The 26,376-nt window shown below is 46.3% G+C and overlaps 2 protein-coding genes and 2 pseudogenes across 6 annotated transcripts in view; 3 read left to right on the top strand and 1 right to left on the bottom strand.

The window, feature by feature from the left end:
- Nucleotides 1-20,702, bottom strand: part of GOLGA3 (golgin A3) — an 82,666-nt gene extending 61,964 nt beyond the window's left edge. Inside the window, exons 1-6 of one of the 5 annotated variants that reach the window (XM_077159502.1) lie at nucleotides 20,651-20,702; nucleotides 12,832-13,138; nucleotides 10,408-10,686; nucleotides 7,719-7,831; nucleotides 2,069-2,733; nucleotides 1,491-1,602 (exon numbers count right to left, since the gene is read on the bottom strand). In XM_077159502.1, coding sequence (XP_077015617.1) covers nucleotides 1,491-1,602; nucleotides 2,069-2,733; nucleotides 7,719-7,831; nucleotides 10,408-10,686; nucleotides 12,832-12,964 — 1,302 coding nt within the window. In that variant the 5' untranslated portion in view covers nucleotides 12,965-13,138; nucleotides 20,651-20,702. Of the gene's footprint in view, nucleotides 1-1,490; nucleotides 1,603-2,068; nucleotides 2,734-7,718; nucleotides 7,832-10,407; nucleotides 10,687-12,831; nucleotides 13,139-13,920; nucleotides 16,567-20,370; nucleotides 20,465-20,650 lie in introns of those variants that run through there. The other 4 variants (XM_077159501.1, XM_077159504.1, XM_077159503.1 and 1 more) reach the window with 4 other exon arrangements.
- Nucleotides 15,550-17,254, top strand: LOC143683453 (importin subunit alpha-1-like; annotated as a pseudogene).
- On the top strand, nucleotides 18,607-20,978 carry LOC143682659 (uncharacterized). The gene is made up of 3 exons (XM_077159222.1): nucleotides 18,607-18,614; nucleotides 19,673-20,108; nucleotides 20,534-20,978. Exons 1-3 carry the CDS (start codon nucleotides 18,607-18,609, stop codon nucleotides 20,618-20,620), a joined length of 531 nt encoding a protein of 176 aa, XP_077015337.1. The 3' UTR covers nucleotides 20,621-20,978.
- A 2,955-nt stretch (nucleotides 20,979-23,933) lies between these two features.
- On the top strand, nucleotides 23,934-24,494 carry LOC143682207 (peroxiredoxin-1 pseudogene; annotated as a pseudogene).
- Nucleotides 24,495-26,376: the final 1,882 nt, after the last annotated feature.

The following is a 26,376-nucleotide window of genomic DNA, read 5'->3' as shown; positions in this document are numbered from 1 at the left end:
GGAGGGTGGTGAGTTTGCTTGTTGTGTTGGCTGGAGAGAGACAGGCCACATCTGAGCAACAAAAGAGGTTCTCTTGGGGGTGACTCGTAGGCCTAATTTTAAGTAGGTTTAGTCTATTCTTTGCGGGATTAAGTTTCATATGAACAAACACCAAGATTGGAGGCTCAGCCGACTGCTTTGGCTGTGCCCACTGCCTGTGAGACTATCAAGAATTCTCCATTTGGGGAAGCTGAATTTCCCCTTTTCTCACCATTCCTCCTAGGGGACTCTGCAAATACTTCCCTATTCACTGTTCAAATCACTCTGGGATTTATCTGTGCATCACTCCAGACAAACCTACAAAATCTCATGCCTTATGCAAGGTTCCAAGTACTATGTTTGATTAAGCCATCCACATAAGTTATATTAGGAAATGCACTAGTCAAAATATAAATTTCCTACCAAATAAACAGTTTTTGCTCATCTCACACATACATTAAAGTTTTAAATATTAATTACCATCTATAGAAAAGCTTTTTTATTGACATTTATAAAACCTTGTATGAAAACAAGAACTATATATTCTTTTTACAAACATAAAACATAAAAAATCAATCAAACAACCAAATCAATATGCCAAGCCCTTAATTTTGAGGTTTGCCACTATGAAACTTATTCCTGCAAAGGATAGGCTAAGCTCACTTATATTAGGCCTAAGAGTAATCCCCAGAGAACCTCTTTTGTTGCTCAGATGTGTTCCCTCTAAGCTGACACAGCAAGTGAACCTACTGCCCTTCCCCTCTATGTGGGACATGACTCCCAGGGGTGTAACCCCCCCTGGCAATGTGGGACAGAAATCCCAGGATGAGCCAAGATCCAGCATCAAGGGATTGAGAAAGTCTTCTTGACCAAAAGGGGAAAGAGAAATGAGACAAAATAAAGTTTTTCGGTGGCTGAGAGATTTCAGACAGAGTTGAGAGGGTATACACATATATATCCATTTTTAGTTTATGATGTATTGGAGTGGCTGGAGGGAAGTACCTGAAACTGTTCAGCTGTGTTCCAGTAGTTTTGATTCGTGAAGACAACTGTATAGAGATACAGCTTTTAAATGTGACTGTGTGATTATGAAAATCTTGTGTCTGCTGCTCCTTTTACCGAAGGTATGGACAGATGAGTAAAAAATATGAAGAATAAATAAATAAATAATAGGGGCAGATAAGGGATAAAATAAAGTAGGTAGATTGAAATACCAGTTATCAATGAGAAGAAGGGGCAAGGAGTATGGGATGTAGATTTTTTCACTTTTTTCTTTTTATTTCTTTTTCTGTAGTTACATAAATGTTCTAAAAACGATCATGGTGATGAATACACAACTACATAACGATAATGTGATGATACTGTGAGCCACTGATTGTACATCATGTATGGAATGTCTGTGTGTGAAGATTTTGCAATGAAAGTACTTTAAAAAAAAAAAAAAGGAAAAAAATTAATCAAATATCCATTACCTGACCAGCCTCTAATGATAAAGCTTCCAGCTGTCCTTCAAGTCTCATTTTTTCTTTAAGAACCTGCAGCATTTCATCATGAGTTTCGGCAACAGAGCTCTCCATGGAGCCGCTAGAGGATAAAGGCACAATCATCAGGGGCTGCAAACACCACTTACATGCCCTCCATGCTCCTCTGGGCTCCAAAGTCCCCAAATCCCCGCCACTCTCTCCAAACTGTTTAAATAAATGATTCATGTAGAAAATGCAAGCAAAAAATGAATGGCACCAACTAAAACTCCCAGCTACAGAGCTGGCATTACAAACCTGGAACATGCTCTTGGAAGTATGACCCCATGTAAGTGTATGAGCAGTTTCAGAAGACTGCCTATAAAATATTTGCAGACAGAATCCTATGTCTTACAAAGCAGCAGAGTTGCTTTATTACAATGAAATGCTAATGATAAAGACCGAAGGTGCTCTTGAGAAAGGAAAGCATGTATCAGGAAGGAGACCAGACAGGCGACAAGTGTGATGGCTGAGCCATCCTGAGGCATGCTTCCTGCCCGCGTGCCTCCCCACATGGGGCCCATGCCTACCTGCTGGAAACACTGGCCCTCCGGCTCTGTCCTCCCCCGTCCACTTCCTGCCCTCGGCTTCGATGTTCAGCCTCTGCAGCCTGGAGGACATCCTTAATCGAAGGGAACTGGCCCACGGCCTCCACGGTGACCTCCTGGCCATTGACCACGTAGGGTGCTTCCCGTCTGCCCACCACCCCCCGGGTGGAAATACCACTGTATGAAGAACTGTCACTGTCATTCCCGTCGAGCCTTATGCCCACTTCACTTCCATCAGCCTCGGACACACTGTCTCCCGCCAGCGCAGCGTCGTCTAGACGGTCCTCATCATCGGGCGGCAGGCTGACCTCGGACACAACAGAGGCCACGCTGCTTCTGTTCTGCTTCATGGTGCCCGGAGAAAGGTCGGCAGCCAGGACACTCCCGCCACCAGCCCCGGTGTTCGCCTCTTCCGTTTTGTAGTCAGCCAGAGACCGGATTTTGCTTGATTTGGAACTTTTTTTCTCTTTAGGATGAGTCAGGAGCCCGAGGCTGCCCACCTTGGGCCCACGGGGAACACTGGTGCGCAGGAAGGAATATTCTTTTGTCATTGCCACCGTGCTGGCCCGTGGAAGGTTTTCTGGATTGAGCATGAGCTCAGGATCGAGGGTGCTGAAAAGTCTGGTCTTAGTTACAGGTTGGTGGGACTGAGAAAGAAACAGAGACAAAAGACTATATTTAAACTGACAAACAGCCTTCTAAGACAGCCACCAGAAGAGCTGTGCCCTCCATGCGGCCTGCACACACCGGGGCGTCCACCTCCCCTCTCAGGGTGCTCCCACACCCCGAGGCCTTCCAACCTCCCAACCTCCCACTGACCAGTCCAGAGCACAAGCTTTTTTTCATTTGTTTCTTTGTTTTCACAACATAAACATTCTTTTTTTTATTCATTGCATAGTTGTATATTCATCATGATCATTTCTTAGAACACTTGCATGGATTCAGAAAAAAAATAAAAAGAAAACAGAAAAATAATTCATACATACCATATCCCTCACCCCTCCCTTTCATTGATCACTAGCATTTCAATCTACTAAATTTATTTTAACATTTGTTCCCCCTATTATTTATTTTTAATCCATATGTTTTACTCATCTGTCCATAAGGTAGATAAAAGGAGCATTAGATACAAGGTTTTCACAATCACACAGTCACACTGTGAAAGCTATATCATTATACAATCATCTTCAAGAAACATAACTACTGGAACACAGCTCTACATTTTCAGGCACTTCCCTCCAGCCTCTCCATTACATCTTAACTAACAAGATGATATCTATTTAATGTATAAGAAGAATACCCTCCAGGATAACCTCTCGATTCTGTTTGGAATCTCTCAGCCATTGACACTTTATTTTGTCTCATTTCACCCTTCCCCCTTTTGGTCAAGAAGGTTTTCTCAATCCCTTGATGCGAAGTCCCAGTTCATTCTAGGATTTCTGTCCCACATTGCCAGGAAGGTCCACACCCCTGGGAGTCATGTCCCACGGAGACAGGGGAAGGGTAGTGAGTTTGCTTGTTGTGTTGGCTGGAGAGAGAGGCCACATCTGAGCAATAAAAAAGAGGTTCTCTTGGGGGTGACGCTTAGGTTTAATTTTAAGTAGGATTAGTCTATCCTTTGCGGGGTTAAATTTTATATGAACAAACCCCAAGACTGGGGGCTCAGTCTATTACTTTGGTTGTCCACACTGCTTGTGGGAATATCAAGAATTCTCCACTTGGGAAAGTTGAATATCCACCTTTCTCACCATTCCCCCTAGGGGACTTTGCAAATACTTTTTTATTCACTGTTCAAATCCTTCTGGGATTTATCAAGGCATCACTCTGGACAAACCTTCAAAATCTCGTGCCCTACTCAAGGTTCCATGTACTTACGGTGTTGAGTAAGCTGTCCACATAAGTTGTATTGGGAAATGTACTAGTCAAAATAAAAATTTTGCACCAAATAAATATTTTTTGCTTTAGTCTCACACATAAGTTAAAATTTTAAAATAATAATTACTATCTATTTTCAACACCCTGCATTATTGACATTCCTTTGTTCTTCCTCATGCAAAACATTTTTAAATTTGCATATTTAGTCACTATCATTATACAGTCTAGGCATTTCAACATTATACCATCTCAGTCTTCAGTGTGTCTCTTTCCTTCTGATTTTATTTGGAGCATGAGCTTTTAATGACTATGACTTTGCAGCACTTAAAAATTACCTATTACCTCAAGGCCTTCCTCATCATGCCCCTTTTACAAAACTTTTCTGGCTTTTCTCCAGTGTTTATTATTCCAGATAACATTAAAAACAAAAAGTACTAGGGCTCTCCGGCTTCTAGCCACAAACTTCCAGAGCTCTCATCTCTTTAAACTGTGATTAGAACTATTTTAAACTCATAATTCCATAGGGGATAGTGAGCTGTTTCCCTGCATTTATTCATGCCTACTTTAATATCCCTCAACAAACTAAGTTACGTAGTCTACTTCATCCAGATTCTAAACACATTTTTGCCATTTTACTTTAATTCCTAGATTTTTCGTAACTTTTGTTACTTTATAAATGTTATCTTTTCCTACTAATTTTATAATTGGGCATGTTAGTCAACTACTGATTTTCTTGTATTTATAATTTGAACTAAGTCTTACAACATTTTCCAACAGAATAGTTTTCCTAGGCATTACCTATTCCTGCAAATAGTAGCATTTCTCTTCTTTTGTGCTAGCTCTACCCTCTTACTTCTTTTTCTTACTGTATTAGCTATAACTTCCAAAATGGCCTTGGGGGCACTGGAGACGAAGGAAAAATACCCTACCTTACTGTTCTTTCAACAAGACTTTCTCTTATTGAAGAATTTTCAATTCTATGTTATTCTACGGAATCAACATAATCCCAATTAAAATATCCCATGTTCTATATCGGTGGAGGAGGTATATAAGGGCAGGATAAGAAACATCGCAAACTGTTGCTGGACTGCAGCTGGAGTAATAAAGGAGCAGGAAGATCATCTTGTTATTCAAGACATAATGGAGAGGCTGGAGGGAACTGCCTGAAAATGTAGAGCTGTGTTCCAGTAGCCATGTTTCTTGAGGATGATTGAATAATGATATAGTTTTCACAATGTGACTGTGTGATTGTGAAAACCTTGTGTCTGATGCTCCTTTTATCTACCTTGTCAACAAAGGAGTAGAACGTATGGAATAAAAATAAATAATAGAGGGAACAAATGCTTAGAATAAATTCAGTTTAAATGCTAGTGATCAATGAAAGCAAGGGGTAAGGGGTATGTTAGGCATAATCTTTTTTTTTCTTCCCTGTGTTCATTTTATTTCTTTTTCTATTGTCGTTTTATTTCTTTTTCTGAATTAATGCAAATGTTCTAAGAAATGACGAATATGCAAACTAAGTGATGATATTGTGAATTACTGATTATGTACATTGTTTATTTTATATATTTTTTTAATAAATAAATAAAAAAAAAGGAGCAGGAAGAGTAGTAATGCACAGTGAAGGGCAGGCAGGGCAGGGGGGGCTGTCCCCAAGGGGGCCCAACCCCCAGGCTACAATGACACCATCCGTCTAGAGCCTGGAAGTAGCCCCCCGTCCCAAGCGTGGGGCCTCTACAGTGAGGAGGGTTTGCACGGGGGGGTGGGATCACAGGGCTGCACCCACAAATGGGCTGGGCGGTGGCTGGGGGAGGTGGACACCTCCACAGCAGGGGCCAACGCCCTGGGGCTGCCATGGGCCCTGCCTCCTAGAGCAAGGGAGGGGGCCTTCCCCCCTGCCCCCCAGGGTGTGCAAGGCAGTGGAGCTGCGAGGGTGTCCCTGCAGGACCTGATGGCACTGGGATGACCCTCCGTCCACCACCTGTGAGAAGTGCTTTCAACTACTAGTGCTTTTTATAGAGAGGTCTAACTTCTTAAAGTGGGGAAGCATGTTAAATTTTCACATGTGAAATTTAAATCTGAACTCCTGGCACATCAACCACAGTCCAACAATCCATGTAGACGTCACAAGTGGGGCAGGTTTTTAAGGCCCCAGATGGAGGGTCTGTGAGGTGACCCCAGCTGGGGTCTTGGCCCCCCACTTTACTGCTGTGTGACCTCCAGCAAGTCACTGAACCCCGCACCAGTCATTTCTTCCTAATTGTCACTAATTTCACACACTGTGTAATGCTTGTTATTACAGGTCTATAAGGAATTTAACACAGGGTGGCCTGGCACACAATGAACTACTGACTGTCTAGTGGGCCAGGCTGGGTGACTGCGGGCAGCCCTCCCTTAATCCACTCCTCCCACAAAGTCGGTGAGGTCCTCCCCAGACCTCCTGTGTCTGCCCCAGGGCGGTGGCCACCAGCAAAGCAGGGTACACCTCAGGGAAAATGAAACGCTAACTCTGAGACACAGTACTACTAAAACCCTCAATGTATTTTTGTTAAAGTTATTTAAATTTTATTCTAAATAAATTAAGTTGAAAGACCTCAAGTTCACAGAAAATTGCAAAAACTACAAAATGAACATTCATATAGTCCTTGCTTAAACTTACTCAATGTGATTAAAAAGATGGTTTTAAATACCATCCTAACAAAGAGTTTTACAGTTTTACTCTAAATAAAACTCACTCTAGGAATTTTGTAGAATTATTTATCAAAGCAATCTTGTCTGACCACGTGACCAGCTGCTAAGTAAGAGGGAGTAGTGACATGCTAGTATTTATTTTCTTTGCTTTCCAAACTGCAGATTCAGGAATCAACACTGTTCTAAGGGAAGAGGGACCTGACAGCAGCAGAAATCTCCAGAGGGTAAGAACAACCTGAGCAAAACAGTCTTTCAGAGATGCAAACAGGAGCCCAGGTAGCAGCAGTAGAGAGCCCACCAGGTCCTCTCTTCACACAGAAACAAACAGCAGATCCGGCAATTATGTCTAATTACCGTCTTTTATACATGGAGCTTTTCATCAGTATGCCAGTTTGAACCTGCTGTGGACCCCAGAAAAGCCATGTCCATTAATCCTCATCCAATATTGCTGGCTGGGAGCTTTTTGATTGTTGCCATGGAGATGTGACCCACCCAATTGGGAGTGGTGACTTTTGATAAGATGGTTTCCACGGAGATGCGTCTCCACCCCATTCAAGGTGGGATTGCTTACTGGAGCCCTTGAACAGGAAACCAATTTGGAAAAAGCTTTAGAGCCCACACAGCCAGAGGCCTTTAGAGTCAAAGAACGAAAACACCTGAGGGAGCTTCACGAAACAAGAAGCCTGGAGAGAAAGCTAGCAGATGTCGCCATCTTCGCAATGCGTTTCCAGCTGAGAGAGAAACCCTGAACTTCATCGGTCTTTGTTTTGTTTTTTTTTTAACATGGGCAGGCACTGGGAATTGAACCCGGGTCCTCAGGCATGGCAGGCAAGCACTCTTACCTGCTGATCATCGGCCTTTCTTAAGTGAAGGTAACCTCTTGTTGGTGCCTTAATTTGGTCATTTTTATAGACTTTCTTTAATTGGGACATTTTCATGGCTTTAGAAACTGTAAAGTTGTAACTTAATAAATTCCCCTTTTTAAAAGTCATTCTGTTTCTGGTATATTGCATTCCGGCAGCTAGCAAACTAAGACAATGAGCTTGAACAAAAGAGGGAGACTCACCCTTTCCTGCTGCCGCTTCACTCGGTACTGTCTGAGCTGTTCTTCCAAACGCTTCCGAGCTTGAAGTCGGATCTGCTCCTCTTTCTCCAGGGGCAGGGAAGCCTCTTTTGAGCCTGCAGTGTGGAAATGGCCATTTAAAAACTCATAAAGTGTCAAGGACCTTGTTTCGGATCAAATTATAGCCCAAATTACATTATACTTTCGCTCCTAATCACGCAGACTTGAGGACAACTGCAGAGTAGAGAGAAAACCATGACTGTGAGCACATCTACCTTGTGACACAGACGTTCCAGCTCTGGCACTCAGGTTCACTTCCTAGGGACACCCAGCTGCTGAACGGAAGAGCGCCACAATGAATCTCATCATAACAAAGAGAGCTGCACGGGCAGCCTGGGAGGGCAATTTCCTGAGGCACAGGGGCCCGCAGTTCTCACCGAGCCCCACTCTGCCCTCCGGCTTTACAACAGGCACGCATCACCTGGCCGTTAGGGGCCATCAGAGGCAGTCATGTTCCAGGATGAGAACAAGAGCAACGCCCATCATGTGCTCGTGTGACAAATGCTTTCTTCATGCCATTACATTTGGGATATAATTTGATCCACAGCTTATCTAAATTTCTGCAGTAACAAGTTATAGTACAGTAAGGTTTAATAAAAGCAAGAGTACTTACGCAAGCTGGCTGTACTTAGACATTATTCATTAAAGCCATAAAACCACTGGACAGTCTGACGTTACAGTGACCAACCAAAGAGTAAAGGCCAGTGGGCATCTGCCCGTAGTGGCCAGGGACTGGGGACTCAAGCCCAGGGATTGTGCATAAAGACAGAAGGGGAAAGAGCTACTTTTCAGCCAACAATACTATTAAAAACATAAGCGTATAGCCTACATACACACATATATGTACACCCCAAACCTGTTATTATTACTATTATGAGAAATAAAGGGGTATATAGTGAGTACAAAAGGTATTAGTTACAAAACTAGTGCTGCCACTTTTCCCCCTATTTTCAAATTTATGGCTTTACTCTTCTTTAATATATCAGCAGAATGGCCAATCAGTGTTAATACACTGATGAGAGCAGATAAACGTAGTAACACATTAACTTCTCATACATGACACTATTTTCAAATATGAATTTTGCAGACATAAGCAGATGTTGTTTTAAATAACCCATAAACTCACTGTCACTAGAAATTCATCAGTATCATTATTCATTTATATATTTTAATCACTGAAAAAATCTCTAATATTTTTCACAAGGCTAACCTGGCCCAGATGGCTTGGTATCAGGCAGGTAAATAAATCAGCAAACTAGGCTGGACGCACGTGAGGTGGTGCTGCAAGCTGGGTGACACGTGGCATGAGCCCAGTCAAGGGGCCACCTGCTGCCACCCGAGAAGGTATGCCTCAGACTACTGCCATGGGGGAACCTAGATACAGGATCCAACCTTTATATGATACCCCTTCATTTAAACGCTGTCTAATTTTTGGCAAATTTTAAAACACACTGTAGCCCTAACATAGTAATACTTGTGAAGAAAAAGACTAACAACCCAAAAGAAAAATGGGCCAAAGACATGAATAGATAATTCATGGAAGAGAATGTCCAAATGGCAACAAAAAGATAAAAAGATGCTCAAATTCACTAGTAACAGGGAAGTGCAAATTAACGTAACAGTGAAATATCAGCTTACATGCACAAGGCTACTCAGAGCTAAACCCGGTGTCTACTGCTGGGGGAAGAGGGAGACACAGTGCACTCACTCATTGCCACCACGGCGGCAGCGGGACCACACAGGATGAAAATAAAGATGCACGGTGTTTCTGACCAAACAATTCCACTTCTGGGCAAGAAGCCCATAGAAATTAAAATACTAAGTCACAAGACACACGGGCCAAGATGTCTACTGTAGTGTAATTCACCTGGCCGAGAACTAGAGCACAGCGAGCAGAACAGCCCATGCCACTGATTCTATCACAGTAGGGCCTGTTACGCAGCTGTCAAAAAGAATGGATTTGGAGCTGTCTCACACAACTCAGAGGAATTTCTACCTGATAATGCTGAGTGAGGGGAAAAAAGACCACATTTTTAAAAAGAATTTCCAAAAAGCCTTGGTTGTGTTTACTGAGGCCTGTGAAGGGGCATATGAGAACATGACTTACCTGAAGGGCAGCTGTAGAATCTGATAGGGATGAGGGGCACAAGGCATCAGGACAAAAACAGTGGGCAGAATATGACCCCAGCATGTAAACATATGTATGTGCGGGTGTAAGGAAACGGCTGGACATTTCTTGGGCTCACACGCTGCCAGTTGGCAACCCTGGAGTTCAGCACATGATCAGTGCTGATTAAAGTAATTCATAAGAGAAAGGCTTCAGTGCATAAGCACTACTGTTTTCCTGCTGGCCATTCAGGAGTGGCGAAGGCCACCCAGCACTGGCTCTTTAGAGAGCTGAAGTACCAGCCTCAATATCAGACATACAACAGTGTCAACACACAAGGGTATTTTCTCTCTTAAAAATGAAACCATCTTATTAAATACACATCACCACAGTAATAAGAGAGCAAATGGCTAAGGAACACAATTCTTCATTTGCCGCAAAAAGGTAAACAGAGTGACAAACGACAATGATAGAGGCTCTGAGGAGGGCAACAGGGAAGAGGTTCAATAGCAAACAGATGCTTACACAGTTGTGTTTCTTGCATAGGAAGACTCAGTTTGAGAGACTGCAAAGCTTCATTTCTAATACTGCCCTCAGCACTAGTCCCCTCAGACTTCTGTAGGCTGTCATGGAATCCAGCCACACCTGGGGATGACTCAGGACCCACTGGGCTCGGGACAGGATCGAGAGGCAGGGGCAGGCCTGGAAAAGGCGGTGCTGGCCCATTCTGGCAGACGTCCCCCATGCTAGGTGTATCCAGGCTTCCTCTTTCAGCTGAGATTTTGTTTCCTTTCACATTGGCAACTAGAAAAAGAAAGCAGCTTTGGGCCATCACATTTTTTAAAAAACAATATCAAGTCATTTTGAAAACACAGCTAAAGTAGGACAAAAAAAAATTGAGACATATGAACATGAACGTAATTTTCACCTAAGTTTGTTCACTTAGAAGGACAAGGTCTCTTTTTTCTTCCCACTGGCAGGTAGATTTGGAAAAGTCACAAGTCTCTGGCCTCAATACCTTCACCTGTAAAATTATTTCACCTCCTGCACAATAGGTGTAGAATTTAAACGGCAATATTTTCTTTTCATTTAAATAAGGCCAATGAGAAATCTTATGAAAGTTTGTTTAAAAAATAAATTGAGGGCGGTATGTGGGTAGCTCAGTAGTAGGATTCTCGCCTGCCACGTGGGAGACCTGGGTTCAATTTCTGGACCATGCATCTCCCCCAAATAAATAAATAAATAGAAAAACAAAATCTTAAAACATAGCTGACAACTAGTTCCTAACAGACAGCCACAGCAGCTAGCAGTCATAGCATGCCAGTTACAAAGAGCTGAGCTAGTCATCTCAGACCATAAAGTCCTCCTCCAAAAAAGAGCTGAAGACAAGGGCGGAGACCAATGACCCGACTGGGAAGAGCCCGGTCCGGCGGAGCATAGCACCCAGAGTACATACTTCTTGGCTAGCTCAATTGAAAACCATTAGACAAAAATTCAAGCTTGACAAGTGACAGCTCCAAACCACCACAATCAGACACTAAATTCAGTTTCACCCATTAACACTATTCTAACAGAAAGACCTACTACACTAACTAAAACATATTTCCTTACCAAAAAGAAGAAAAACTTCATACCATGAAATCATTTTTAGTTTTTTCTCCACTTTGCTCAAAAACAAGTTTCACAGTTTCGTGCAATGAACCTGGGTTCCACCCTGGAAGCCACAGAACCAAGCTGGTGTGCGGGGAGAGGGGAGAGAGAGGCTGCCAGGGCCCGGAGGCCGTCCACATGCGGCTCTGGTGGACCCAAGGCTGGCAACGTACCTGTTGCACACCAGGGTCAGCATTACCAAGATGTGTCCTGCAGAGTCCTTCTTGGCTCAAGCTGATTCACAGTTTCTATTCCTTGCAAACTTAAATCCCAACTAATACCCCTAAGTAGTGTCAGGAAGGCAAAGTCAGAATAAAACTAGGGACGCGATGACTGAGGAGTAGAAACAAGGAAGGATCACCAGAGCCCTAAGAGACCACAAGCATCGGCTCAAGCTCCTCAGGCCAGGCTGCACACTTCAGACACAAGTCAAGGACGGTGATGCCACTTTCTGCTATGCTTATAGTCTGGAAGAGTCTCCAAACCTTCTGGTATACAGAACAAACTGTTTTGGTTATCATACTGCACTTAAATGTACCTGAAAGTAAAAAGGTCCAATGAACAATAGGACTTTATCATTTCCCATCAGAGGCCTTATTACAGAGACAAGGACAAGAGCAGCCCCACCTTCCCAGTACCTGGCACTCTCCGAATGACCCTAGGAGGTAGGCCATGAGCCTCCCACTGGTAAAAGAAGAAACTGAGGCTGAGAAACCTTGCCCGAGGGAGATGGCCTTTAAGTGGCAGAGCTCAGGTTTGATTGGCAGAACCAGGCTCCTAAACCTGATGCTTCATTACCTGCCTTACCTGGCACTCAGATAGCAATAATCATGAAAGCTATTTTAAGTGCCTGAATATCATCTTAAAAGAACTAAAATGCAATTTCTGCTAGTAAACTGCCACACACTGAATTGCATCATTTTAAGGCACATGATGCATGACGACACCGTCTGCCTAGGAGGTACATGAGGACCCAGCCATGTCCTTAACGCTTGGCTTCTGATGTATAAACAACCCATGAGGTAACATACAAATGGGATTCCATAAACCTTAGGTCATGAAGGACCTTTCTGGGATCTCAGTCATCAAAAACTGGCAACCAAGCCACCCAACATTAGATGTGCAGGCAGGGAACAGTCATGTTTGGAGAAAGCCCGGTGCCCTAGAGCAAGGAGCATGGGCAGGGCTGCAGCAAGTGCTGGCTGAGAGAACACCCCGAGCGGCCCTGGGCAGGGCCGTCCTCCTCCAAGCCCGCTGTGCAGCCCTGGCCCCCAGCCCACCGCAGCTCAGGGGCCTCACTCTGGGCCTTGCCTTGCAGGTCGGACAGCTCCAGTGCACTGGTGGGCCCCAGGAGAGCTCCTGGGCGGGCAGTGGTACCGCTGCTGGAGCCATCCTCCGCGACACCATCCCGTATGGGAGAGGCTCCATCCATGGCCAGCCAACCCAGGCCAGGGGCCACCGGGACCTGCTAGCAAATCTGGCTTCTCTCCATTAGCAACAGCCCAGGGTTCCTGTGAAGGACGGCTCTGTGCTTCTCATTTTGTAGAGGCGACTGAAAGGAAATCTTGTAAATGGTTTGAAGTCAAACCAACTAATAGTATGGTGCCTAATAGGAGAGAAAGAGAAAAGACATTTTATTAACTCTCATTTATTAGATGTGAAGTAACAATTCTGAGATTAACATTTGGGTTCCAATTTTCATTCATCAGGTAAATAAATGTATATCTTTAATTCAGCAAATAAGTCTACAAATATTAAGTTACACGTGGTTCCCTAAAGGCACCCAAGGTGAGGCCAGTGAGGCTGCAGAGCCCCCTGAGAAGGGACACACTCCGTCATCGGTGCCACTGTTCTCACCCACGGCCGCTTATCCTGGGAATGAGGAATCCTTAACTTGAATTAAGTCACATGTGGCCTGGTTTCTACTGGACATGCCCTGAGGGGTGTGCAAGCTTCTCTCAGGCCGCCCTGCAGGCAGACCCCTCAGGGTGGCCAACACAGTCTAGGGGGACACTCAGCTAGCACCTCCACAGGCCCTGGCCGCTGGCCTCCGCTCTGGCAGCACAAGAGCTGCAGGAGCACACCCTGGGCGTATAGGGAGTGTGGGAGTGTCTCACGGCCAGGGCCTTTCCCACCTTTTACTTCTAGCAGAGCAGCTTTTAACGCCGACTGCTCAGCTAAGTTTAAGGCAGAAAAGCTTTGCTCCCAGTTTAGCAGGTGAGCAACATCTCTGACAACATTAACTCACTTCCTCAACAGACAGCACCAGTATGAGTCACTCATTCTGCAGGCATGCTGATATTTACTTTCCTTAAAATAAGTCATATTTTCCAATGCACCGTTCTGTGTTTAACAAGCTTCACGATAGAAACATTAAGTAACTCTCACCTCTAGTTTACCATTTCAGGTGGAAATTATGGAGACAGGGCCGCCAGCACCATGCAGCAGGCTAGCCGCCCCTGCCCAGTCCCTGAGCACCAAGTGCCCGCTGGGCACCCAGAACTGGAAAGTAGTGGGGCCTTCCCTAATGTACCCCTAGGGCCGGAGACACCATGAGCTATACCAAAAGTCAGCGCAAAACCAGCACAAACCTTGAGGTTTGTACCCTGACAGTACTGCTATAGAAAGGCATACATCAGTAACTACTAATCCGGAAATGAGGAAAGGCCTGTCAGTTCATCCAAGGGGCTCGGGGTGCCTGGCACATTCATGCTTCTGAGGACTGAACCATGTCCGAGTCACAGAAATGCAGGAGCTACGAGGCCAGTCACAAGATGATCCTGTACGCCACAGGTATGGTCAGCCTGTGTCCCCAGTGCATCTACACGCACAGCAAACTCCCACCAGTAACGTCTTCCATCCCGGAAGTGACTTTCGGGGGAGCAGACAGGTGAGTGGGCCTGTGGAGGCTGGAAGGAGGGATTTAAACCACACGCCTATCCTGGCACATCCAGAAAATCACCATTCCACTAGAGCCCATCTTTGTGACAAACTGCTACCAGACCCAGCAAGCCCAGCTACAATCCAAACACACCAAAATCAACAGCGCACTGAATATTTGCATACTGCATATATCGGTGATGTTAGGAAATTTTCTTCCTGACAAACAAAAAAAAAATTTTCCACATTTTGCTTTGAAATATCTTTGATTTTCACAAATCTGCTTCTGCCTCTTGGGATGGGAGATGATGACGTCCAAATCACTGCTGTGTCCCACAACGCCCAGTACTCTGTGTCTTGCCCAAAGTGACAGCGTCAAGCCTATGTGGAATCAATGCTTTCCACACATGGTGCCTTGGCAGAAGTCGAACCCTCTGCCAAGAACGCTTTCTCCCTGACCCACCAGGGGAGTGTCTACCAATCCTCCCGGGACCACCCTGCCTGCCAGGTCCCTCTTGGCCCCTCATATCCTCCCTTCTGAGCCTGGTGTGCAGGGTAAGTGGGAGTGTGCCTGTCCACGCCATGACTCTAAGACCCTCCAGCCCATCACATCCAGGCCCATCATCTCAAACCTCCCAAGCCTGTAGGAGTGCTTAAGGCACATTTCAAGAAACTTGGGCTCTACCAAGTTCCACCCCTTAGAAACCAAAAAATAGCTCTAAATATTTGCATCCCTGAGCATCAACACCACCTTTTTAAATACAGAAAATCTCCAGTCCTGTAAAAGTACCGGGAGCTACGGTTCCAGCAAGGGAAAAAAATGCCAGCTCACAGGACCGGGCAGCAGGGAACTCTATGGGTACAACAGACCCTAACTAATAGCACAATTAGAAAAACACTCTTTCATGAGTTGTAACCAATATACCACACTAATGCATGGTATTAATAATAGGGTGGTATTTGGGAACTTTGTTTTTTATGCATGACTTTTCTGTAAACCTACAAATTATCTAAAAACACAAAACAGAGTCTTTGGGCGGAGCCACGGTGGTCGTGTCCAGTCAGTGCCCTGCGCCCCCACTTCTACACCTGTGGAGCCCAACCTGCTCCTGAACTCCCTCCTTTCATCTCACAACCATGCCTAACAATTAGCACGCCAATTCAAAGCTGCCCCTTAACAGATTCAAGAGCAAGGGGAAAGGCAGCACAGAAATGGGCTGTGGCATAGAGACGTTAGTTTGGAGCTGGAAAAAGCTAAGGATGACCAGATGATGAAACAGATAAATGCCAGCTCTCTTCCTTTCCCACTGTTATGGAAAATCCTAACAACCATAGCACTGTAAACTGGCCTGTTATGAAACTGTCAAAGGCATAAACAGCAACAATTTGGAAAGCCAGCTCCAAGCTACTCAAGCTGCCAAGAAACTGCTTTCTAGGGAAAATCAGCCCCCCATAGACAACACAGGCCAGGTTGGTTTGATCCTAAAATGCATGTCCTTTTTGGGCAGAAGTGACAATGCTCCCATGCAGTCTGACCCTGCGTGGGCACTCACTAACACCACTCCTGGGACAGCAGGACAGGCCAGCGTTATGGCAGATGGAGGTGCTACCCCAGGGCTCCCCATGCTCATATCAGTGAACAAACTGTATGGGCTCTAGGAAACAATGCAGGTGGTGGCTCAACTTTCCAAGACTTGGTTATCAAATACGCTGTGGTCGATCCTGTTGGCCCTACTTGCAGTTCTTGATATGTCATCTTCAGCAGTGGTTACTTAAGTAATCTTACCTGAACACTTTCCAACCTTTGTGGGAACAAGAATCCTGCACCCCCATTAGATGCTGTGGGGCAAATTCTTCCCACTTTACTGTGCTTCCTGTATCAAGAGGACTCAGAAGTATCAGCAGATACCTGGTGGCCATTTCATAGCTCACTGATGGTCCAAATGAACGGACTGAAGGGGTCGTGGGAACTAGAGCTGTGTCCCTGCTGGTGAAGACTCTAGGGGTTACTGAATTAACAACTGTGACTCCTGCACCAAGAGCCAGAGGAAGTGCTGTCACTGGGACCAACAGACTCAGTTTGTAACAGAGGTGGGAGCATGTGGTAGTTAGATTCAAGTGTCAGCTTGGCCAGGTGCAGGTGCCTAGTTCTACCGCTATGGACATGAGCCAATGGCATGTGAACTTCATCTGTTGCTGATTACATCTGCAGTCGGCAAGGAGGCGTGCCTGCTGCAATGAATGATGTTTGATTTAATTGGTTGGTGCTTAAACGAGAGAGCTCAACATAGCACAGCCCCAGCACATGACGTCTTTCCCAACCTGCTGGGGTTACCAAAACTAATATTCAGAAGGAAGCTACATGGACAATGTCAAACACCACAGCTGGCCATCAGGACTAAATACAGCAAGCAGTGAATCATGGATTAGTCCCAGTTCTCATCAGCATTCTTTTTAAGGCAGACTTTATGACAAAAAAGAAAGCCATATGGGCTATGACCAACTATATAAGCAGTAGAACAGCTGAACAGTTTGTATATGTCGTCCACTATGGTGTAGTAGAACCACTGATGAACTTTTTAACTGTGAAACATCAAATTGTACTGGTTATTTTGGATGTCATTTCAAATATCCTTCAGGTTGCTGAGAAACTAGGTGAAACTGAGAAACTTAGTATAATGATTGAAGAATGTGGAGGCTGGGACAAAATTGAAGCTCTATAAAACCACAAAAATGGGTCTGTGTACAAGGTTTCATTAAGCATGACTGAGAAATGTTTCTCTGGAGAAGTTCAGAAGGTTGTGCAGAAACAACCTCTGAAGGCTGTACCTTGCAAGTTTAGGAAGGTACTTGTTCCAGTTTGCTAGCTGCCAGAATGCAACACACCAGAGATGGATTGGCTTTTAATAAGGGGAATTTATTTAGTTAAAAACATATAGTTCTTCAGAAGAAAGGCAGGTAACTTTCAACTCAGGGTTTTTCTTACATGGGAAGGCATAGGCAATCTCTGCTAGCCTTCTCTCCAGGCCTCTGGGTTCGAACAATTTTCCTGGGAGTGATTCCTTTCTGCATCTCCAAAGGCCTGGGCTGATGTGCAAGTGCTGAGATGAGGTATGCTGAGCTGCTTGGGCTGTGCTACCTCAAGCTCTCTCATTTAAGTACCAGTCAATTAAATCAAACATCATTCGTTGCAGCAGGCATGCCTCCTAGCTGACTGCAGATGTAATCAGCAACAGATGAGGTTCACATGCCATTGGCTCATGTCCGCAGCAACAGATCTAGGTACCTTCATCTAGCCAAGTTGACAACTGAATCTAACTACCATAGTACTCCTGGGACTTTTAACTTTTAGGTTGTACAGCTGAACTATAGAAATGTTTGTATGCTATGTTTGGTGTAAGTCTTGTTTCTCTTTTTAGATTCGTTATATAGCACTTTTTATAACAAAACTATACTTGAACAGTTCCAAACTGTACATGCTGTAGGAAGCCTCTCCTCTCAATATGTTTCTAATTATCTATCTTGCAGTTTCCTGTAAATAAAGACTAAATTTAAAAATATATATGCAAAAAGAATGCCTCTGGGAATGATAAACTGAAAGAGCGACCTGGAAGGGCCACAGCATAGATAAGGTTGTCACCTAAGTGAGAAAGAAAAGCAGAGCAAACCAGCAGCACGAGACAGACTGACTTACTACACCAAGCAGGAGGGAGGCTGGAAGGTACACAGCCAAGGGATTACAAAAGAGAAGGTGCATAGAGACCAATGGTGACAAGGCCTAAACTTACCACTGTCCAGGAAAGAGGGGACATCAGCCAAGCAGATCCAGGCTCCATGGGGGAAAGCATGCCAGCTACACAGAGAACACCAGGCTGCCCTTGCCCAACGCCATCAACTATTACATTCACTAACTCTCCTTTATTCTGAATTCTTGCTAAACAAGAAACCTGCTCATTCCCAAACAGTCCTACCCCACAATGACCACAGGGACCATGTCTGTGACTTCTCCTGGTAGCTGAAGAGGACACTTCTGCTTATGTGCTGCTCTTCCTGAAGTCTGACCACAGAGAAGGAATTCACAATCAAAGGTGTGAGCGTGCCTGAGGTGGCCTTGCAGTGACGGCTGCACTTCTCACTGGAGGGTGGGAAACTGGAATCCTCTGTCTGTCCTCAGTCTCACTTGTATTCGGTAGCATGACGCAGTTTTCACAACCTCATCACCTCAGGCCACTGACAAAAGCAAATTTCTGGGCTTACATTGAGGAGGGTCAGACAGCTGGGGCACGTCAGAAGGAAGCTAATAGTAACATGAAGCGATTATGTGAAGTTTTTTTTCCCTAAATAAAGACTATGTGCATTCTGGTGTGCTTCCTAGAGTGGAAGAGAAGGAACAAAGTTTTCACTTAGAACTCCACAAGGTGCAGTTCCCTTTAGATTCACCCTGGTCTCACCTCGAGGAACTTCGTGTGAAAAAACCACTGTCTTCTACATCTATTCGACTTCCAGCTTTCCTCATTTAGTAGATCACCTGAGCTGAGTATAAATACATTAACAGCCTCATCTACCCCACGATACTTTAAGTTGCTCCTATGGGCAATTAAAAAGAACAAGAGCATAGCCAAAAAGTAAAATGGCCATAACTAGTAATCAAAAGTAAACAACACACAGACCTACATTCAAAGGGGAAATCTAAAATGTTATTCCAAGCTTTGTGTCCCGAATAGCAAAGCGATTTCAAGGACAGCCTCTGGAGTCAAACGAATCTTGGTTCCGCTGATAATTAGCTGTAAGCTCTTGAGAGGACTTCTTTATGATTCTTAGCCCCTTTCCTTATCAGTAAAACATTGAGAAAATTGAACAAGATTATGGCTAGGATTAATGCAGTAATGAAGACTTTCCCAGGTCTTCAATAAATGGCAGCAATAATAATTATCACTATTTTTTCTCCAATTGCAGCTTATCAAAACTAACAGACTGAAAGTAGTCTCCCTTGACATAGAAACTGGCTAAAACAAAATTTAAAAAAACAATTATTTTTTAATTTAAGTTATGTCAGATAAAAAAGTTAAAACATCTATTTCCTTTTCTTGCCTTTGAAGGTAGACTGTAGTTGAAAGTTATCACCTGAGTAAAGGGTTATGTTTGAAACACTGAAGGGACAATTTTAAATGAGAATCACTTGTAAAAACGGCTTATGATATCCTAACGGCTTCAATCACACTGACAACGAAAGCCAAACTTCCTACCATAAAAAAACTAGAAGCCTTTTTTTCAGTCTGGCGCCGGGCGTACGCGCTTCCCAGCCCTCAGCACTCTACTATTTTCGCGTTCTGCTCTCAGCACTCTCCTCCCGCGCTGCCGCACGGGTGCCACGAGCCTCCCCGCACGACCTCAAGCAGCTGACCCAGCGCAGTCACCGTTCGACCGTCTTCCTGCGCTTCCCTCCCCTGGAACGTGAGCTCCCGACAGGCAGCGCCCCTGGACACAGCCCCCGGCTCTCAGTGACCAGCTGCGGGTGGAGGTCCGGCTGCCCACCTGACTCACGCGCAGCCACAGCTGCCGGGCCCACTCCCCAGCAAGCAGCCCTCGGCGCCGGGGAGGCCAACGGGAAGCTCGCGGACAGCGCTCCGCCCTGCCCACGCCAGCCAGCCGGCGCCACGTCGCTCCCCGCTAGGCCCACAGAACCTCTGCGCGAGGTGAGGCTACCACGCGCGTTTCGGGACGGCCCCGACACATCCGGGTACAGCACGCGGCGCCCACGGGTGCCCAGTGTGACGAGCCGATAAGGGGCTGGCCCGGGCCCGGCTCTGGGGAAGGGGACCCGGCCGTGGGGAAGGGGACCCGGCCCTGGGGAAGGGGATCCGGCCCTGGAAAGGGGAAGGGGACCTGGCCCCGCCCCGCCTGGCGCCCTGGCGCCGCGACGCCCAGTAGCCCTGGCCGCCCCGGCCAGACCCTCACCCGGTGCTGCGGCAGGCGCGGCGGCGGCCCGGGAGGCGGCAGGAGGAGACGTGGCCGCGCGAGGGGCGGGGCGCGTGCACCCGCCTCGGGCCCCCCCCGGAAACACGAGGGGAGCGGCGCCTTCGTTCCGGGAGCGAGACTGTCCTCTCCCGCTCGCCGGCAGGCACACTCGGACGGGAACGCCCTGGCCGGAGTCGGGGTGAAGCACACCCGGGACTGGCACGAGACGGAATTCATTCAGTGGACCTGAGTCTGCGGCGCCTCCCTGACAGAAACACACCTCCTGGCAGGAAGGCGACCAAATGAGCTTCCGGCGGAAATGGCTAGGCCGGGCCCTGCTCCGCCTGCCGTCCGGTTGTGGGCGTGGCCACATCGCCCCGCCCCCGCTAGTGGGCGCGGCCCCTAGACGCGACAGAAACGGAGAGCAGCGTTGGGGGCGGAGGCGGGTCCGGAGCTCAGGGGTTTACTCCCCCAGGGACATTACCCACACTGGCAGCTCCCCACAGCAAACGTCTCGCCCAGCCGACGACGAAAGTGCCGGTTCAGAAGTGGCCTGTTCTTTGGGCACTTACTGCTTTACCTTTTAAAAAAAATAAAAAATTAGCATTTTGGCCCAGGGTGTGCGGTTTGAGAGGAGGAGCCCTCGCGGCTGCGCCGGCCCCGCGCCGCCCCCGGGGGACCAGGCCGCGTCCCCCAGTCCGTGCGCACAGCGTCTCTCTCCTTTTGTCCAGGTTTTCCTTTGGTTCTTTCATCAGCATTTCATAATTCTCAGCATTCCGATCCAGTATGTGTTTTGTTAAATTTCTACCAAAGCATTTCATTTTCTTTGGAGCAATTGTAAATGTGTTGTTTTTAATTTTGGCTCCCACGTGTCCGTTGTTAGTATTTATAAGTGTGGCTGGATTAGATGTGTTGGTCTTGTGTCCTGAGACCTTCTGAACTCACTTAGTAATTCTAAGATTTTCTGTCGGTTTCTTGGGGTTTTCTCCAGTGAGTATCATGTCATCTGCAAATACAAAAACTTAGTAAAAATGATTATGGACTTATATGTATATTAAACATTATATGTAAAATGTTAAGCCATAAAACTTGGATTCGTGAACAGTTCTTAGGCATGACACCAAAAACAACACATAAAAGAAAAAAATTTGATAATCTAGACTTAAAATGAAAAAGTTCAGAAAAAGCCTCTGTTAAGATAATGAGAAACGAGCTACTGACTGAGAAAATATTTGCAAAGCACATATTTGATTGAAGGACTCGCACACAGAAGATATAAAGAACCCTCAAAACAACAGTAAAAACAGAAAATGGCAAAAAGATACTTCATCAAAAGAATATATGGATGACGCAAACCTGAGAAGTTGTTCAACATCACTAGCCATTAGTGAGATGCAAATGAAGACCCCATGGAGCCATGCCTCCCACCCACCAGAAGAGCCAGAATGAAAAGGAAGGACTAGTGTCACGGGCTGGGCGGTTCCTTGGCTCAGGGCCCTGACCTCCACCGTCCCCGTGCGTCAGCCTGACCCCCAGCTCTCTTTGGGGCCTGTGGCCATCTTGCCTTCCCCTAAGGGCTCTTGACTTACACTGGGGATCGCCAGCGCAGGAGCTTCTCCCTGTCTTAAATTCCTGTCCAGCACGAAGGCGACCCATGCCCAAGTTCCCATGTTTGGGGACCGGAGGTCCAGAAGACCGCAGGGTGGTAGTGGATGTAGGGCGCAGCGTCTGGATAAAACCCAAACCCGACTTTTGTAAAACCCTGTGGAGCAAGCACATGATGAACAGTTGTAACTCCTGGTCTGATTAATTAGTCGGCGTTTCTTTCCATTCAAAAGACATGAGCTACTGCTGACTACTATGCCATGCGTGTTAGACACAAAGATAGAGACATGGTCCACTAGAAAGACAGATGACAGATGATAGATCAAGAGGACAGACAGAGATCTAGACAGATAGAGGTCTAGAAAGATGACTGACAGAGATGACAGGCATAGATAATGACAGGTAGAGATGTAGAGATCTCGATAGACAATAGAGTGGCAGGTGTGGATTAGATGGAGATAGATGGTAGATCGACAGAAGTTAGATGATAGGTAGGGGACGGAAAGGATAGACGGCTAGTATGTAAAGAAATGTGGCAAAATGTTAAAAGGGTGGGTCTGGGCATCTGTGAGGGGTACAGTGGAGTGGGCTGTATGGGTTTTGTATTATGTTTGCAACTGTCCTGTACGTTTCTTTCAAAATAAAAAGCTTAAAATTTAAAAAATTAAAAAAAAAAAAAAAAAAAGAGAGAGACAGGGTCCAGGCTCACAGCCTTGGGAAGGAGACATAAACCAGATACGTGAAGGTGCACCCAGCTGAGAGGGGACACCAAGGAAGGAGCTGCCGACAGAGCCCAGGGAAGGTGGGAGACAGGCAGTGCCAGTCCTCGAGCAGCCCAGGGTGGAGCTGGGTGTACACAGGGGCAAGGAGAGCATCCCAGCTCTATGACTTATTTGCTTGTTTTTATTTGAAGGGCAGAGACAAGCAGTAAACCAGTGTGGACTTCCATATTGATAGGCGCCAGGAAGGGGACAAACGGGGCCGGCTGAGCCCATGAGGGAGCTGGAGCTAGCCCTGGGGTGGGCAGTGCGGGGCGTGGGCCAGAGGGAACAGGTCGAGCTCTGCGGCTGGGCCGGGGGTGGGGACCCGGGAAGGGGGGTTCCGGGCCAGAGTCCTGGGGGCGCGGGCGGGGGGCAGGGTTCCGGGCTGGGGTCCGGAGCCAGTGGGTCAGACCTGGGGACCAGACACATCACTCAAAGGTGGTGGCTTAAAACAAAGACTGATTATTGCTTGTGGCTTCCTGGTGGCCGGCAGAGTGGGCTGCGACTACCACCTAAGACGACCTCTCCACAAGAAAACAAAAGCGAGATGGACGACCCTGATGTGTAGCGGTCAGTAGTCCCTGGGGCCAGCGTCCCCTTGGGCCGGCCCCCTGGCCACCGCACCTGCAGCAGCTAGGATCCAGGTGCCCACGTGGCTGTAGGCACTGGCTGCCCAGCAGGCCCCTGACCCCCACATGACCCTGAGTCCCAAGCACAGCCTGCTACAGCCACGGGGCAGGGATTTCATTACAACTGCCATGGCAACAGAAGGAACATGACCCAATTAATTTAATTGTTGTTTTCCTTATTGTGGTAAAAGACACATAACATTTGCCATTTTTAGTTTGTAAGGGTAAAGCTCAGTGGCATAATCACGTTCACAATGTCATGTCTGTTTCCAGAACCTTTTCAGCATCACAGACCAAGGCTGACCCACGAAGCAGTAGCCCCCACTGCCCTCCCTCCGGGCCTGGGAACCCCCGACTTTCCATGTGACTTGGTACCCTAGACGGCCAGCCTAAGAGGGGCCACACTCGTCTTCTGGCGTCTGGCTCGCTCCACTCCGCATACATTTCCAAGACCAATTATGCTGTAGCCTGCATCAAGACCCATTCCTTTTTAGGGCTAAATAGTGTGTTGTGGCATCCTCTTCCTGGCACCTCTCAGTTCTTCTGCCTGGCAATTACTACTAGCAAGATGTCTTCAGGAACTGCCAAAATTGGGCCCCTGTCCCCAGCTTCAAAGCCACAGCTGTTATGCCAGATGGCCAATTCCAAGACAACGGTGTCTGCCAACAAAAGGAAATATACTGTACATTTCTAATACCCTCCTGACTTGACTTCGTGCGCCTTGTGGGAATCATTGCTTTCAGGATGATCCAGACAGGCCAGAAGAATTTGAGAAACTCGACTGACAGGTGACTCGTGCTTCCGTGGGTTCTTCCTTCTGGCATCTGGCAGGAGGACTGGGGCCCACCAACATTCTGTTGGTATCCGTTCCCAAGCGTGCCCAAGCTCAGGGTGAGGGGGTCTTAATGGTAGACAAAGGAATCCCATGCAGGGCCTCACTGACAGCTGTGAAGGCCTCTGTGATGGTCGCTCTGAGGATGAGACTCGGAGACTAGTCCAGGCCTTCCAGCTCATGGACAAACATGGGGAAGTGTGCCTGGCTGCCTGGAAGCCTGACATCCAGTAAAGAATATTTCTCCAAGCAAAAGCGAGCACAGGCTAAGACTCATCACTCCGAGAGAACTTTTTTTATTGCTCAGATGTGGCCTCTCTCTCTAAGCCCAACTCTGCAAGTGAAACCATTGCCCTCCCCAGTACGTGGGACAGGACATCCAGGGGTGTGAGTCTCCCTGGCAGCGTGGGAGATGACTTCCAGAGATGAGGCTGGCCCTGGCACCATAGGATCAACAATGCCATCCTGACCAAAAGGAGGAAAAGAAGCCTAACTAATAAAGTATTAGTGGCTGAGAGAGTTCAAATAGAGTCGAGAGGCTACTTTAGAGTTTACTCTTATGCAAGCTCCATTTAGACTTTGCTACCCATGGTAACTTGCCAAACCCCAAACAAAACCATTCTCAACTCAGAGCACCCAGGGCTCTCTCTGAGCTCCCTCTAAGGTTTCACACACTATGTTTACTTTGCAGAAACCTACAACCTCTCCTGTCCTTCATTCTTGAAGGATAATTTTGCTGAATATAGAATTCAGCTTGGCAGGGTTTTTTTCCCCTCAGGACTTTAAATGTGTCACCCTAGTATGTTCTTATTTTCATGGTTTCCCATGAGAAGTCAGCTGTTACCCTTAATGAGGACCCCTTATATGTGATGAGCCTCTTCTCCTTTACTGTTTTTTAAAATTAGCTTTTAAAAATGTTGACTGCAATACATCTCAGCATAGACCTCTTTTTCAATGAGATTTTTGGATGGTGTGTCTTAATTTGCTAGCTGCAAATTCTAGCTGCCAGAAAGCGATATACCAGAACTAGAAGAGCTTTTAAAAAGAGAAATTTAATATGTTACAAATTTACAATTCTAATCCTATGAAAATGTCCAGATTAGGAAAAAAGTCACCAACAAGAGTTTACGTTTCCTCAAGAAAGGCAGATGCCATCTGTGCGAGCTCTGTCAGCTGAGAAGGCATGTAGCTGGCATCTGCTGGTCCCTTGCTCCTGGGCTCTGCTGCTCTCAGCCTCTGCCCCTACTGGGGTTCCTCACTTGGCTTCTCCAGGCCTGGCTTTCATCTCTTGGCTTCCCTTGGCTCTCTGCAGGTTCTGGCTTGCTTAACACCTCATAGCAACATCTCTGCTGTGAAGTTTCTGTTGGCTCTGAGACTTATGTCGTTTTTCTAGGCTATGTTGTTTCTGTCGTTTCTGACGCTCTCCAAAATTTTCCTCCTTTAAAGGATTCCAGTAAACTAATCAAGATCCACCTGCAATGGGTGGAGTCACATCTCCATCTAATCAAAGTTTACACACACAATTGGGTGTGCCAAATCTCCATGGATGTAATCTAATCAGAATATTCCAATCTGCATTATTAAATCAGAATTAAAAGAAACAGCTGCCTCCAGAATATGGAATCAGGATTAAAACATGGCTTTTCTGGGGCACATAATACTTTCAAACTGGCACAGTGTGTTAGTTTGCAAGCTGCTGCAATGTGATATACCAGAAATAAAACGGGTTTTAACTTACAAGTTTACAGTTCTAAGCCTATAAATATGTCCAAACTAAGGTCTCCAGGGAAAGATAACTTAATTCAAGAAAAGCCAATGGATCAGGAACAGCTCTGTCAGCTGGAAAGTCATGTGCCTGGCATCTGCTGGTCCCTTGCTCCTGGGCTCTCTTGTTTTCAGCCTCTGTTCCTGTGGGGGTTCCTAAGTTTGTTTATCTGGGACTGGCCCATGCCTTGGCTTCCATTGGCTCTCTCCAGGTTCTGGCTTACATAACATCTCATGGGAAGGCACACAGCAACGTCTGCTGGGCTCTAAGCATCTCCAAACATCTGTGTCTCTGTTCTCCAAGTGCTGGCATGTGCGTCAGCTCTGCTCTGAAGTTTATGTTGGCTCTGTTATTTCTGGCTCTCTCCAAAATGTTTCCCCTTTTTAAAGATTACAATAAACTAATCAAGACCCA

Source organism: Tamandua tetradactyla, chromosome 5 (genome assembly GCF_023851605.1).
Source record: "Tamandua tetradactyla isolate mTamTet1 chromosome 5, mTamTet1.pri, whole genome shotgun sequence".
Lineage (NCBI taxonomy): Eukaryota > Metazoa > Chordata > Mammalia > Pilosa > Myrmecophagidae > Tamandua > Tamandua tetradactyla.
Note: the sequence above shows the minus strand (reverse complement) of the source record. Positions and strands in the feature narration are given on the sequence as shown.

Coding starts and splice junctions, on each gene's coding strand:
- LOC143682659 (XM_077159222.1), top strand. Junction 20,109..20,533: donor CCACAGAACCTCTGCGCGAG/GTGAGGCTACCA, acceptor GCTCGCCGGCAG/GCACACTCGGACGGGAACGC.